The sequence below is a fragment of the Pristiophorus japonicus genome, chromosome 4 (assembly GCF_044704955.1).
Source record: "Pristiophorus japonicus isolate sPriJap1 chromosome 4, sPriJap1.hap1, whole genome shotgun sequence".
Lineage (NCBI taxonomy): Eukaryota > Metazoa > Chordata > Chondrichthyes > Pristiophoridae > Pristiophorus > Pristiophorus japonicus.
Window position 1 is genome coordinate 293,116,598 of NC_091980.1, and position 15,306 is coordinate 293,131,903.

The 15,306-nt window shown below is 46.2% G+C and overlaps 1 protein-coding gene across 2 annotated transcripts in view; it reads left to right on the forward strand.

Moving 5' to 3' along the window:
- Positions 1-15,306, forward strand: part of LOC139263461 (latent-transforming growth factor beta-binding protein 2-like) — an 857,891-nt gene that overhangs the window by 68,833 nt on the left and 773,752 nt on the right. For both annotated transcript variants that reach the window (XM_070879584.1, XM_070879586.1), the window contains exon 3: positions 7,418-7,488. In XM_070879584.1, the coding sequence (XP_070735685.1) occupies positions 7,418-7,488 (71 nt within the window). The remainder of the gene's footprint in view (positions 1-7,417; positions 7,489-15,306) is intronic.

A 15,306-nucleotide genomic window follows, 5' to 3' on the forward strand; every position in this document is an offset into this window, starting at 1 on the left:
ACAATGATATATAATGGATAGAGTTAACAGGTGCAAATTTAGAAAGTAACCCGAGATTAACAGTAGACGTTTCACTTTTAGTGTCGACACAATGTGGAAAAGAAATTAAGAAACAAATAAAATGTTGGGATAGATAACCAGAATAGTGGAGCATATGTCTACAGAGATTCTGCTGAGGCTTTTTAATGCACAGGTCAGACCACACTTGGGAAAAGCGGTTAAATTCCAGTTACAGTAGTTCAAAAAGGCCATATATCCATTGGCAAAGCTTCAGGGAATAACAATGATGCAGAATGTACAGAGGCAGAGCTATGAAGGTGCAATAAATGGAATAATTTACCAGGTTCGGTACTAGAGTTAAAGACATTAAAGGTATCCAAACTGCAGTTGCCGACTGAGATGGTTGAGTTAGAGATGCAGTGGGTGTGAGTTTCGATGGAGAAAATGATCTTTTATTATTTTTAACTTTTTCTTACATTCTTAATTAGGCACATCATTGTTAGATGAAAGAACTTTGGGATATTTATACCCACGAAGTAGCTTGTTGGCTGCTTGAGAAAGATGGTTATTGTAGATGTGTCATGATTGGTTGTTTTTCATTACCTCACCACAAAATTGCATTCATATTTCAAAAACATGCATTCCTGAAATTTGGCTATGTTCCTCTCCACAAGTACAATACTACCTACTCTTTGTAAAAGACACAAAAGTTTCCCTCCTAAGAAACACCAATGGGAAATTCCAATATTGTGGAGCCAAAATTGCCCACCGCTGGAAACCCTGTTTCTGTTGTTTTTAGCGGCGCAGTGGATGCGAAATTCCGCTCTTTGGCTTTTTTTTTCTCAGCGGACTGGAAGTCGGTCACAGTGGGGGCGGGTGTGCAGGGGTAAGCGGAAGCTCGCAGTCCTAGAGGGGTGGAAGTTGGGGGCGGGTGTAGTGGCCGCCACTGTCAGTCATAAACATAGCGCTGATGAAGTCATCACGGCACCGCGTTACCACTTAAAGGGGAGAACCTGCGCGATTTTTTTAAGTTCAATCCACTGGGCCACCAGGGAAGGTTTCGGCCAGGCCAGTGGCCTGGCATCCAAGAGGGGCTGCCTGTTGGTGGCCCAGCCGAACACAGAAGCATAATTGTCGGCCCGGCGGCATGGCAGCAGCAGTCCTCCTCTTTAAGGGGAGCCGCACCGTCATTTTTGAAGGACTCCAAGCTCAGTGCACCGGCACAAAAAGCTGCTTTTGGCACTGCGCAGCGGTAGCAAGATTTCTTCTGTGGAATTTTGCCATGGAGGGTGGGCGGGGGGGGGGTCACATCGATGACGCACCTAGGATGGATCAGCAGCAGTGGAGCAGTAGTGGGGATGCGGGTCACTGCCGGGATACCGCAGGAGTGGAATTTTCAAAATGGTAGCCACTACACGGAAAATCGGCGGCCATTGCACTCCGCAGTGTGGCCAGCGGCAACAGGCCTTAAGGGGCAATTTCGCCCCCTGTATCTCTGGAAAGAAAAAAATGCAACACTGAATCTTACATTTCGCTGCATTTCTACTGGAGTTGTTTGTACTCTAGTTCCAGCATCTCATACAAACGATTCTATCTTACTTGAGTGAGAGACCTGCAGTAAGCTTCACGTGGAACCTTTCCTTCTTCACATTATTGCATTGTCGATAAATGAAGCAGGAGACATTTTTTTTTAAAAAGAGAGATGCATCGATTCACATTGGGTGGAATGAATTGGGTACTGGCACGGAGTGTCAAGGTGCAGTGGCGCGCATTTCCCTCGGCTGCAGTGCATTGTCGGTTGTCCAGGGGCGCGCGACTCCCCACAGTGCATTGTCGGTTGTCCAGGGGCGCGCGCCTCCCCACAGTGCACTGTCGGTTGTCCAGGGGCGCGCGACTCCCCACAGTGCATTGTCGGTTGTCCAGGGGCGCGCGACTCCCCACAGTGCACTGTCGGTTGTCCAGGGGCACGCGCCTCCCCACAGTGCATTGTCGGTTGTCCAGGGGCGCGCGACTCCCCACAGTGCACTGTCGGTTGTCCAGGGGCGCGCGCCTCCCCACAGTGCACTGTCGGTTGTCCAGGGGCGCGCGACTCCCCACAGTGCATTGTCGGTTGTCCAGGGGCGCGCGACTCCCCGCCTGGCTGTGCAGCCGTTTATTTTAAATTCTGCCTCAAAAGTGGCGAGTGTGTCCCAAGCTTATGAGGTAAATCAGACACTTAAAGCTAGTAATATTCTCTTTCTCAATCGGGGAAACTGTGGCGCGGATCAATTTTTGAAAGCAGTTATCGAAAATGCTGTTGCTGGAATTTATAACTTAGCTATCATGAACTTTGAATGTCCATGTCTGTTGAACCAGACTCCTGTCGTTCATCCACCATAACTTTCAGTTGGTCCAAAACTCAGCGATGCAACTCTCCATTATCCCTGTCGTCGCTGACCCATTCCATCCGGAGTTGAACTTCCAACTCCATATCCTCTTCATCACATAGTTCGCCCACTACTACCTCCGTAACATTGCCCGTCTCTGTCCCTACCTCAGGCCACCTTCCTCTGAAAGCCTCAGCCATGCCTTTGTCACCTCTAACTTGGTTATTACAATGCTCTCCTGGCTGGCCTCCCATCCTCGACCCTCTATAAACACTTCAGCTTGTAAAATTCTGCTCCTCTCCCACACCAAGTCCCACTCACCCATCCTTCCTGTTCTTGCTGACCTACAATTGTTCCTGGTCTCCCAACGCATTAACTTTTAAGTTCTTATCCATGTCTTTAAATCCCATAATTTCCTCACCTTTCCCTATTTTTGTAACCCCTCTCCTTATGAACTCTGTTGCTTTGATTCCATTTCTTGTGCATATTTCCCTTTATTTGCCCCAACACCAGACTGATTCCAGGGATGGCTGGACTGACATGTGAGGAGAGACTGGATCAACTGGGCCTTTATACACTGGAGTTTAGAAGGATGAGCGGGGATCTAATAGAAACATATAAGATTCTGACGGGACTGGACAGGTTAGATGCGGGAAGAATGTTCCCGATGTTGGGGAAGTCCAGAACCAGTGAACACCGTCTTAGGATAAGGGGCAGGCCATTTAGGACTGAGATAAGGAGAAACTCCTTCACTCAGAGTTGTTAACCTGTGGAATTCCCTGCCGCAGACAGTTGTTGATGCCAGTTCATTGGATATATTCAAGAGGGAGTTAGATTTGGCTGTTACGGCTAAAGGAATCAAGGGGTATGGAGAGAAAGCAGGAAAGGGGTACTGAAGGAATGATCAGCCATGATCTTATTGAATGGTGGTGCAGGCTCGAAGGGCCGAATGGCCTACTCCTGCACCTATTTTCTATGTTTCTATCTGTTGCTTACATTGATTGGATAGGTTGGGGTTGTCTTCTTTGGAACAGAGGAGGCTGAGGAGAGACCTTATTAAGGTGTATAAAATGATGAGGGGCCTAGATAGGGTAGATAGGGAAGGACCTATTTCTCTTAGCAGAGAGGTCAACAACCAGGGGGGGGGGCATGGATTTAAAGTAATTGATAGAAGGTTTAGAGAGGATTTGAGGGGAATTTCTTTCACCCAGAGGGTGGTGGGGGTCTGGAACACACTGCCTGAAAGGGTGGTAGAGGCAGAAACCCTTACCACATTAAAAAAGTTCCTGGATATGCACTTGAAGTACTGTAACCTACGATGCTACGGACCAAGAGCTGGAAAGTGGGATTAGGCTGGATAGCTCTTTGTCGGCCGGTACGGACATGATGGGCCGAAATGGTTTCCTTCCGTGCTGCAAATTTCTATGATTCTACCTTCAGCCACCTACGTCCTACACTCTGGAATTCCCACCCTAAATCTCTCCACCTCCTTATCCTCTTTTAAGACTCGCCTTGATTAAACTTCTAGCCACCCCATCTAATCTTTCCTTCCTTGGCAAGTATCCATTTTCTTCATGCCTCTGTAAAGCGTCTTCGGACATTTCCTGTGTTGAAGGTGCTATAGAAATGGATTTTGTTATCTGTCCCAGTGTACTAGTTTGTTGTAAATAAATGTTAGAATCAAGTTATGTTGAGTATTACCAGCCCATTAAAAACTACGATTGGCCACTAACAAAGGGAATTTAAAAAAGTTGTTTATTGATTATATGATAGTTACAGAACATCATCACAACAACACTTTGCCACTGAGTGTCATATCCATGACTTGCCACCTGGGAGTTCTCTGCAACTGCTGTACACAGAGCAGAGGAAGGTTTCTTCTCCATTGAGAAAGAGGCTAAATTCAAAGGCAAATCTCACTACACCACTGTCGCACAACATCTACAGTGCAGTAACATAGATCAGTGTTTGAAAGAAGACTAGTTCTCCTCTTCGACTTGTAAATAAAATGTGGAATGAAGGAAGAGAAGCAAAATAAATTTTGCTCATTCCATTTTGGGCTTGTCAGACCTTCTAACCTTTTTGTCTCCAAGTGGGTTGAAGGTCAACATGAATATAAGGCATCAGAAAGAGGCTAAGGAGCCACATTCATGGATGCTCAGTTACTGAGTAATTTCAAGACAGCAGTCGATAGATTTCTGGATATTAAGGGAATCAATATGGGGGTAGTGTGATTAGGTGGAGTTGAGGTAGAAGATCAGCCATGATCTAATTATTTCCTACATTACAACAGTGACTATACTTCAATTGGCTGTAAAGCACTTTGAGATGTCCGGTGGTCATGAAAGGTGCTATATAAATGCAAGTATTTATTTTCTTTGTGAATGGCAGAGCAGGCTCAAAGTGCCGAATGGCCTAATCTTGCTCCTATTTCTTATTCATGGCATCTGCACTCCCATGTTGTGTTTTCCATCAGTACCTTCTCTTATTCTAATAACATCATCATCATAAGCAGTCCCTCGAAACGAGGATGACTTGCTTCCATGCCAAAAAGGGATGAGTTCACAGATGTTTCAATGAAGGACCTAATATTCCAGGTCCCGAACTACATGTTGAAGGATGGAAGATGCCTGTGTGTGGATTTTTTTAACATATGGTGGCTGTTGCACACCAGCCACCACATGGGCTTGACAGAGCTAGGTCTTGGTCTAGTGGCAAGGATTAACCAAGATGACTGGAGACCAGCTCTGCTGCATGGACCTAGTGTGCATACATATTGCAGTATGGGCTGGCCCATGCTGCCCCCGGGCCCTCGCCTCTTCTGGGCCCCGAACTCACGACTCTCCTGGTCCCCGATCACATCCCTCTACGAACTCTCGCCGCTCTTGCTGTACCTGCTCACATTCCAATCTGTAACCTGGATTTGGGTGACGTCAAATCCAGTCGCCCTCTTCACAGCCGTCGCCCTCCTGCAGCAGCACATACCGCTCCCTGGAGTGGTATGCCCTAATAACAGTCAAACTTTGACAACCACTGGCCGTATCCAGGTGCATAACCCATTCTAAGGTCTGGTTCATTACTTATATTTTTAACTTTGAAAAAAGATACCTACAAGTGTATATACACATAATAAAAAGTGCTGTTGTATGAATAAGGGGACCTTAAATTTACTGCCCCCCCCTGCAGTTTGTAGGAGAATTAGAAAGTATGCATTATGGGAAAATTAATAGCATATTTCTACACCAAAACAAACTCAAGCTTTTTCAAAATAGCTTGGGCAGTTATTTTATTGAATAATAATGTTAAATACATGGCATGCTGGGATGAGTGGGGGTCTTTGAACACCAAAGTTCTCATGGCATTTCATTTTTAAGCTTGATTTGGATCATATTCCCCGTAAGGTAAGCATGGAACAAAACAGAAGGAATGTCAAAGATCTAATAGATGGTACCAGCATAAGTTGAGGGCTGAAAGAGTTCCAGAGGAAAATGCCACGGGAGGATAGATGTTAGGGCCAAATGGGAATCGACGATGGGGCCAAATGGGAATCAGTAATGGGGCCAAATGGGAATCAATGTCTGGGTAGATAAAAGACTGAGACTACAGATAAAATTGCTGGGAAAGGACTGACAATATCTAAAGAAAAAGGGAACTGAAGTATTTGTATCCTTTCTGCTATTATCTAACATTCCTTCTTCCCCAATTACTTTTGTTAATTGGTCTCGCACTGCTGCTTCCTCCCATCATCCCTCAAAACATGTGAAAGCACTGCAAATCTTACTGTTCATACATGTATTTGAATTCCCCCTTCTAATTGTTATTTCTCTCACCCTCTCTTTTCTATTCCCTTGCCGCACATATGATTTTGTGGTCAGCAGTTTGATCACAGCTGTGCCTAGGTTTGCCTCACTCCTGTTTTATAGCTGGACATGAGCAGAGTGCAGACTGGGAAACTGTGTTTTATTTTGATAAGTGCAGATATGCACTTTTCATGGCTTAAAGATAAATCGTTGGGAAAAAAAACTACATAAAGAAACATGTTGTCAAAAGCTTATAAACAAGTACTGAAATACTCATCTGCTCCCAATTTCTTTAAATTAATGTGTGGATAACTGACAGATTATGTGAATTTCTGGATCTGTCACGGTGTGTTTGGAATCTTTGCTTATAATCCCAGCTTTGGATCAACCCTAAGAAAGCTTGTTTGGAATAACAGTTACTGAATTCAGACAGAAAAAGTCTGAGGGGCATCAAGTGATCTGCAGTACACAAGAAAATAACCTGTTGATTGGAGCAACGCATTTATGTTTCATATGTGTGATACATTATCTGAAGGAGGAATACTGGCCAAAGGAGAAACAGGCATTTGTTCACTAGCCTGAGTAAATTAGCACGTTGAACATCAGAAAGCTGTGGTCAAAGCAGTCCCAGAGCACAATCAAACTGCGTGCTGGAGTACACAATTAGTATTTTTCTGGAATAATTTTCCATCTCCAATTTTCAGTCACCCGAAGTGCCCGAGTTGCCATTGTAGACATTGACAGTGAATATCAACACCTATTTGGTCTTGGGGGGGCATCACAGCAGACCCAATCTTGTTATTACATTCTGGAGGGAATAGCTCAATGGCAATTAGGAACGGTAGCCTGGCCGATAGTCTCCTCCTTTTCTCACGGCTCTGAGGCCAATTGTATTGACCCTAACTACCACACCAACTAAGATCAGCAAACACCATACAGTGCAGACATTGCACCCGGTGCTTGGTAGTATTGCTTAGCCACTCACTGGACACACTTGCTAACTCACCAGAAAATCCCAGCTGTATTACTTAGAATTGCTTTGGGAATGATCAGATAAATAACGGCCAAACAAACAAACACCTTTCCTAATAGAAAAACAGAAAATGCTGGAAATCTTAGCGGGTCAGGCAGTATCTATGGAGAGAAAAGCAGAGTTTTTCCAAAGGGCACCTTTCCTAAGCCTGACAAATAAGGTGAATAATTCTTTAAAGGAAAAATTTCATAATTAACACACACAAATTTTGCTTTCAGAGCTAATGTTTGTGGAAGACAATGCTGTTCTGGATGGACTGTGAGCTCCGGTACAAACAGATGTATAAAACGTAAGTACAATATTTAAGAAAAATTGGAAATTACATAATTATTTTTATCTTGGCCGTTTTCATTTAACTAAATAATGGAAAATAATACTGATCAAATGGATGTTGGATATTTAATTTCATGATCAATTGACTTCAACCATAACAGAATGATTACCTGCCGCAACTATGTGTCACCTTTCTGTAACCTGAAGGAAGAGAACTGAGAAAATATTTTCAGTCCGCACCGCTTAAAGCGGGCACATTGGTGTCAATGCGATTTGCCTGTTTTAAATGGGACAGTGTTAACAATAAACTTAAAAACAATATTTTTTTTTACACTAGTTGTCAGACTAACACTAGTTTTGGTAGAATCCCGTCGTTGCTGCTTTGTCTTAATTTATATACAGTGGTGCAAAAGAGCTCTCACCGCCTTCCGAAGCGAAACCCCCTTGCGAAAGCGGGCCACTGTCCTTGAGGACTTTACCCGATGGTGGAGATCCTGGAGCTGGCAGGCAACGAGGCACGGGATATCAAGAAGTCACGCATCATCTGCAGTGCACCATCTACAATAACAAGAAGCCCAACGAGCAACTTTGTTGCCATAGTTGTGGAAGCAGGGTCCCACTACCACGATCTCTTCCTCCTGGGTGTTCCCTCAGGATACCATCCTCCAGCATGGAAAAGAAATACTTGCATTTATAAAGCACCTTTCATAACCACCGGACATCCCAAAGCGCATTACAGTCAATGAAGTATTTTTGAAGTGTAGTCATTGTTGTAATGTGGGAAACACGGCAGCCAATTTGTTCACAGCAAGCTCCAACAAACAGCAATGTGGTAATGACCAGATAATCTGTTTTGTTATGTTGATTGAGGGATAAATATTGGTAGCGATACAGGGAAATAATAATACAAGGAAAGACGGTGTTGTGTATCTGTAAAGCATGCACTCCCATGTTCCGCCACCAGGGAGCGTATCCCCTGAAGTCCCAAGGGATCGCAGCATCCCTTGGGAGCACTGTATATAAGCCGGCCCCTAAGGCCTGTTACTCACTCTGGAGTGTCTTAATAAAGACTGAGGTCACTGTTACTTTAACCTCCCTGTGTGCAGTCTCATCTGTGTTAGGAACACACAACTGGCGACGAGTACACGAATCCAACGCAAAGATGCAGCAAACTGTGGGCATCCTGGAGAAGTTCTCGGAGGTTGAGGACTGGGAAGCCTATGATGAACGGTGAGACCAGTACTTTGTAGCCAACGAGTTGGACGGAGAAGGAAGCGCTGCAAAAAGGAGAGCGGTCCTCCTCACGGTCTGCGGAGCACCGACCTACAGCCTCATGAAGAATCTTCTGGCTCCGGTGAAACCCACAGATAAGTCGTAGGAGGAGCTGTGTACACTGGTTCGGGAGCATCTTAACCCGAGGGAGAGCATGCTGATGGCGTAGTATCGGTTCTATACGTACCAGCAATCTGAAGGTCAGGAAGTGGCGAGCTACGTCGCCGAGCTAAGGCGACTTGCAAGACAATGTGAGTTTGATGGCTACCTGGAGCAAATGCTCAGAGACTTTTTTGTACTGGGCATTGGCCACGAGACCATCCTACGAAAACTTTTGACTGTAGAGACACCGACCCTCAGTAAGGCCATTGCGATAGCACAGACGTTTATGTCCACCAGTGATAACACCAAACAAATCTCTCAGCACACAAGTGCTAGCAATGTTCATAAATTAACTGGAATTGTGTTTGCGAGCAGAAATATACAGGGCAGAAACCACGAATCCTGCAACTGCCAGCAGGCCTCAGGTGACCCAGATGACTCAGAGCCCGCAACAAAGGATGAATGCAAGGCAATTCACACCTTGTTGGCGTTGAGGAGGCTTCCATTCAGCTTATTCATGTCGCTTCAAAGGGTATGCTTGTAAGAGCTGTGGAACAATGGGGCACCTCCAACAAGCTTGCAGATGAGCTGCAAGCTTTGCAAAACCTGCTAACCTGCTATTGGCACAGGAAGATCGGTCCATGGTGGATCAAAGCAATTTCGAGCCTCAGAGAGAGGAGGCAGATGCTGAAGTACACGAGGTGCACACATTTTCGACGAAATGTCCACCTATAATGCTAAACGTAAAATTGAATGGTTTACCCGTAGCCATAGAACTGGACACTGGCGCTAGCCAATCCATCATGAGTAAAAAGATGTTTGAGAGACTGTGGTGCAACAAGGCACTCAGACCAGCCCTCAGCCCCATCCACATGAAACTGAGAACGTACACCAAAGAGCTTATCACTGTCCTGGGCAGCGCCATGGTCAAGGTCACTTACAAGGGCACGGTGCACGAACTGCCACTCTGGATTGTCCCGGACGATGGCCCCACACTGCTTGGAAGGAGCTGACTGGGCAAAATCCGCTGGAACTGGGATGACATCCGAGCGCTATCACATGTTGATGAGGCCTCATGTACCCAGGTTCTTAACAAATTTCCTTCCCTTTTTGAGCCAGGCATTGGAAACTTTTCTGGGGCGATGGTGTGGATCCACTTGGTCCCAGAGGCATGACCCATTCACCACAAGGCGCGAGCGGTACCTCACATGATGAGGGAGAGAGTTGAAATCGAGCTGGACAGGCTGCAATGCGAGGGCATCTTTCCCCAGTGGAATTCAGCGAGTTGGCCAGCCCGATTGTTCCAGTACTCAAAAGTGATGGCATGGCCAGGATTTGCGGTGATTATAAAGTAACTATTAATCGTTTCTCACTACAGGACCAATACCCACTACCTAAGGCAGATGACCTATTTGCGACGCTGGCAGGAGGCAACATGTTCACCAAGCTCGACCTGACTTTGACCTATATGACGCAGGAACTGGAGGAGTCTTTGAAGGGCCTCACCTGCATCAACATGCACAAGGGACTGTTCATCTACAACAGATGTTCATTTGGAATTCGGTCGGCTGCAGCGATCTGCCAGAGAAACATGGAGAGCCGACTCAAGTCGGTACCATGTACGGTGGTTTTTCAGGACGACATATTGGTCATGGGTCGGGACACCGTCGAGCACCTACAAAACCTGGAGGAGGTCTTCCAGCGACTGGATCGCGTAGGGCTGCGGCTGAAGAGGTCGAAATGCGTCTTCATGGCAACAGAAGTGGAGTTTTTGGGGAGAAAGATCGCGGGGGACGGCATTCGGCCCACAGACGCCAAGACAGAGGCTATCAGGAACGCGCCCAGGCCACAGAACATCACGGAGCTGCGGTCGTTCCTGGGATTCCTCAACTATTTTGGTAACTTCCTACCGGGGTTAAGCACCCTCTTCGAGCCCCTACATGTGTTATTGCGTAAAGGTGAGAACTGGGTATGGGGAAAAAACAAGTAATTGCTTTTGAGAAAGCCAGAAACATTTTATGCTCCAACAAGCTGCTTGTATTGTATTACCTGTGTAAAAGACTCGTGCTAGCATGTGATGCATTGTCGTACGGAGTCGGGTGTTTATTACAACAAGCTAACGTTCCGCGGATGTTGCAACCTGTCGCCTATGCTTCCTGGGGCTTGTCTAAGGCCGAGAGGGCCTACAGCATGATTGAGAAAGAGGCATTAGCGTGTGTGTTCGGGGTAAAGAAAATGCATCAGTACCTGTTTGGTCTCAAATTTGAGCTGGAAACCGATCACAAGCCCCTCATATCCATGTTCGCTGAAAACAAAGAAGAAAACTAATGCCTCAGCCCGCATACAAAGGTGGGCACTCGCGCTATCAGTGTATAACTATACCATCTGCCACAGGCCAGGCACCGAGAACTGTGCGGATGCTCTCAGTCAGCTACCATTGCCCACCACGGGGGCTGGAAATGGCGCAGCCTGCAAACTTGTTGATGGTGGCGCAGCCCACAGACTTGTTGATGGTCATGGAAGCGTTTGAAAATGATAAATCACCTGTCATGGCCCGCCAGATTAGGACTTGGACCAGTCAAGATCCTCTACTGTCCCTAGTAAAAAACTGTGTACTGCATGGGAGCTGGGCCAGCATCCCTGTTGAAATGCAAGAGCCAATCAAGCCGTTCCAGCGGCGAAAGGACGAGCTGTCCATTCAGGCAGACTGCCTGTTGTGGGGTAACTGCGTAGTGCTACCCAAAAAGGGCAGGGAGACGTTCATCTCGGATCTCCACAGCACACACCCGGGTATAGTAATGATGAAAGCGATAGCCAGATCCCACGTGTGGTGGCCCGGTACCGACTCTGACTTAGAGTTCTGTGTACGGCATTGCAGCGTGTGTGCTCAGTTGAGCAACGCGCCCAGAGAGGCACCACTAAGTTTGTGGTCCTGGCCCTCCAGACCATGGTCGAGGATCCATGTCGACTATGCGGGCCCGTTTCTCGGTAAAATGTTCCTGGTGGTGGTGGATGCTTTTTTAAAATAGATTGAATGTGAAATAATGTCGGAAAGCACTGCCACCGCCACCATTGAAAGCCTGAGGGCCATGTTTGCCACCCATGACTTGCCTGACATACTGGTCAGTGACAACGGGCCATGTTTCACCAGTGCCGAATTTAAAGAATTCATGACCCACAATGGGATCAAACATGTCACCTCGGCCCCGTTTAAACCAGCCTCCAATGGGCAGGCAGAGCGGGCAGTGCAAACAATCAAACAGAGCCTTAAACGAGTCACAGAAGGCTCACTCCAAACCCGCTTGTCCCAAGTACTGCTCAGCTACCGCACGAGACCCCACTCGCTCACAGGGGTGCCCCCGGCTGAGCTACTCATGAAAAGGACACTTAAAACCCGACTCTCGCTGGTTCACCCCAACCTGCATGATCAGGTAGAGAGCAGGCGGCAGCAACAAAATGTAAACGATGGTCACGCCACTGTGTCACAGGAAATTGATCTGAATGACCCTGTGTATGTGCTAAACTATGGACATGGTCCTATTTGGATTGCGGGCACGGTGATAGCTAAAGAAGGGAGTCGGGTGTTTGTAGTCAAACTAGACAATGGACAAATTTGCAGAAAGCACCTGGACCAAGCGAGGCTGCGGTTCACAGACTGCCCTGAACAACCCACAGCAGACATCACCTTTTTCGAGCCCACAACACACACCCAAAGGATCAACGACACCACGCCGGACCAGGAAATCGAACCCATCATGCCCAACAGCCCAGCAAGGCCAGGCTCACCCAGCAGCCCTGCAGGGCCAACAACACGCTAGCCCAGCGAGGGCACAGCCAACACACCAGAACAGACATTTCTACCGAGGCGGTCCACCAGGGAAAGAAAGGCTCCCGACCGTCTCACCTTGTAAATAGTTTTCACTTTGACTTTGCGGGGGAGTGATGTTGTGTATCTGTAAAGTATGCACTCCCATGTTCCGCCACCAGGGAGCGCATCCCCTGAAGTCCCAAGGGATCCCAGCATCCCTTGGGAGCACTGTATATAAGCCGGCCCCTGAGGCCTGTTACTCACTCTGGAGTGTCTTAATAAAGACTGAGGTCACTGTTTCTTTATACTCCCTGTGTGCAGCCTCATCTATGTTAGGAACATGACAGACGGCACCTCCAACAATGCAGCACTCCTTCAGTACTGCACTGGAGTGTCAGCCTAGATCTATGTGCTCAAGTCCCTGGAATGGGACTTAAACCCACAACCTTCTAACTCAGAGACGAGTGTGCTCACAGCTGACACTATATTACCATGTGGAAGTTCCATCGTCCCCCACCCCAACCCCCCCGGACTCCTTGTTTTCAGATTATTTTGAGTGCTTGAATCACCCTGGGGAGCAGCTGTCCATCCCTATCCAGATTTGGAATACAATCCTGGATCGCCAAGATCGATCTATTTGCTGAACGGTGCGCTGGCATCTACACTGATCCTTTTTAAGAACAGATCCAGAGAAATTAAAGCATATGTTTTCGAACATAAAAACATAAAAAATAGGAGCAGGAGAAGGCCATTTGGTCCCTCGAGCCTGCTCTGCCATTCAATAAGATCATGGCTGATCTGATCTTGGCCTCGACTCCACATCCTTGCCTGCTCCCCATAACCCTTCACGCTCTATCTTTCAAAAGTCTGTCTATCTCCACCTTAAATATATTCAATTACCCAGCCTCCACAGTCCTCTGACCCTCTGAGAGAAGAAATTCCTCCTCATTTCCGGTTTAAATGGGTGACCCTTTATTCTGAAATTATGCCCCCTAGTTCTAGATTCCCCATGAGGGGAAACATCCTCTATGCATCTACCCGGTCAAGCCCGTTCAGAATCATATACGTTTCAATAAGATCACCTCTCATTCTTCTAAACTCCAATGAGTATAGGCCCAACCTGCTCAACCTTTCTTCTTAAGACAACTCCTTCATCTCGGGAATCAACCTTGTGAACCTTCTCTGAACTGCCTCCAGTGCAAGTATATCGCACTTTTTCTGTGCTCCTGACTAAGAAATCCGACTCTGGTGGGGGCAAGTTACACTTTAACAAGGTGCGAACAGCTGATTGAAGCTGCTTTAAATGTCCGAAATAGTCGGCGCTGTTAATACATTTTGAGTGGCACCTTTGTACTTGATACCAAGGTACTGGCAAATCATTTGCACCATTTGCCCTGATACTGGCAGATGTCTGGTTTAAGTGTGGACAATGAAAGTGGTGGGGACTGTATTTAAACAAATTAACTTTTAACTGTAATTCTAAAAGAAGAAATACTTGCATATATATATATATATATATATATAGCACCTTTCACAATCTCAGGATGTACCAAAATGCTTTACAGCTAATTAAGTACTTTTTGACAAAAGCAAAATACTGTGGATGCTGGAAATCTGAAATAAAAACAGAAAATGCTGGAAATACTCAGCAAGTCAGGCAGCACCATGGAGAGAGAAACAGAGTTAACGTTTCTGGTCAATGACCCTTTGTCAGAACTGGGAAAAGTTAGAGCTGTAACAGTTTTTTAAGCAAGTGGAGGGGCAGCGAATGGGGTGAGTGGAGAAAAGAACAAAAGGGAAGGTCTGAGATCGGGTGGAAGGCAAGGGTGGAGATTCAGAGACAAAAGGGATGATGGTGCAAAGGCAAAAGGAGATGGTAATGTGGCAAGTTAAGAAACAAAAGATGAGTCTAGCTAGGGTGTAAATGGAAATGGCGGAATCATTAACAGCTGCCATGGGAAAGAGAAATAAAAACAGAAAAAAAATAGGGCCAGAGGTTATGGTCTGAAATTGTTAAACTCGATGTTGAGTCCATAAGGCTGTAAAGTGCCTAAACGAAAGATGAGGTGCTGTTTGAAGTGTAATTACTGTTGTAATGTAGGAAGCACAGCAGACAATTTGTGCAGAGCAAGCTCCCACAACCAGCAATGTGATAATGACCAGAAAATCTGTTTTAGTGATATTGGTCGAGGGACAAATATTGGCCAGGTCACTGGGAAGAACTCATTGGAGGCACTACTTGTTTCTTCCTGTGCAGACACTCTGGAATTTGTACAGAAAAATTCACTGCACAAAAACAAATCCACATGTAATTTTTAAAAAAGTTTTCCATTGAAATGGCCACAGAGCACTGTATGTCAGAACATGCTAGTAATGTGATGGCAGCATTGCCAGGCTAGAACTACTCAAGATGAAAATTACTTTTTGATCCAGCAGGAGCACTTTAACTTATTTTTAACCTATTGCTGCTGCTTTGGCCCCAAGTTTCCATATGATTTGCTCCTGATTTTTAGGAGCAACTGGTGTAGAACGGAGTATCTTAGAAATCGGAATTCTCCAGATTTAGTTTGCTCCAGTTCTAGTCAGGTAGAACATTTTCACTTTGGAACAGAATTTTTTTTTCAAAAGGGGGCGTGTCCGGCCACTTACTCG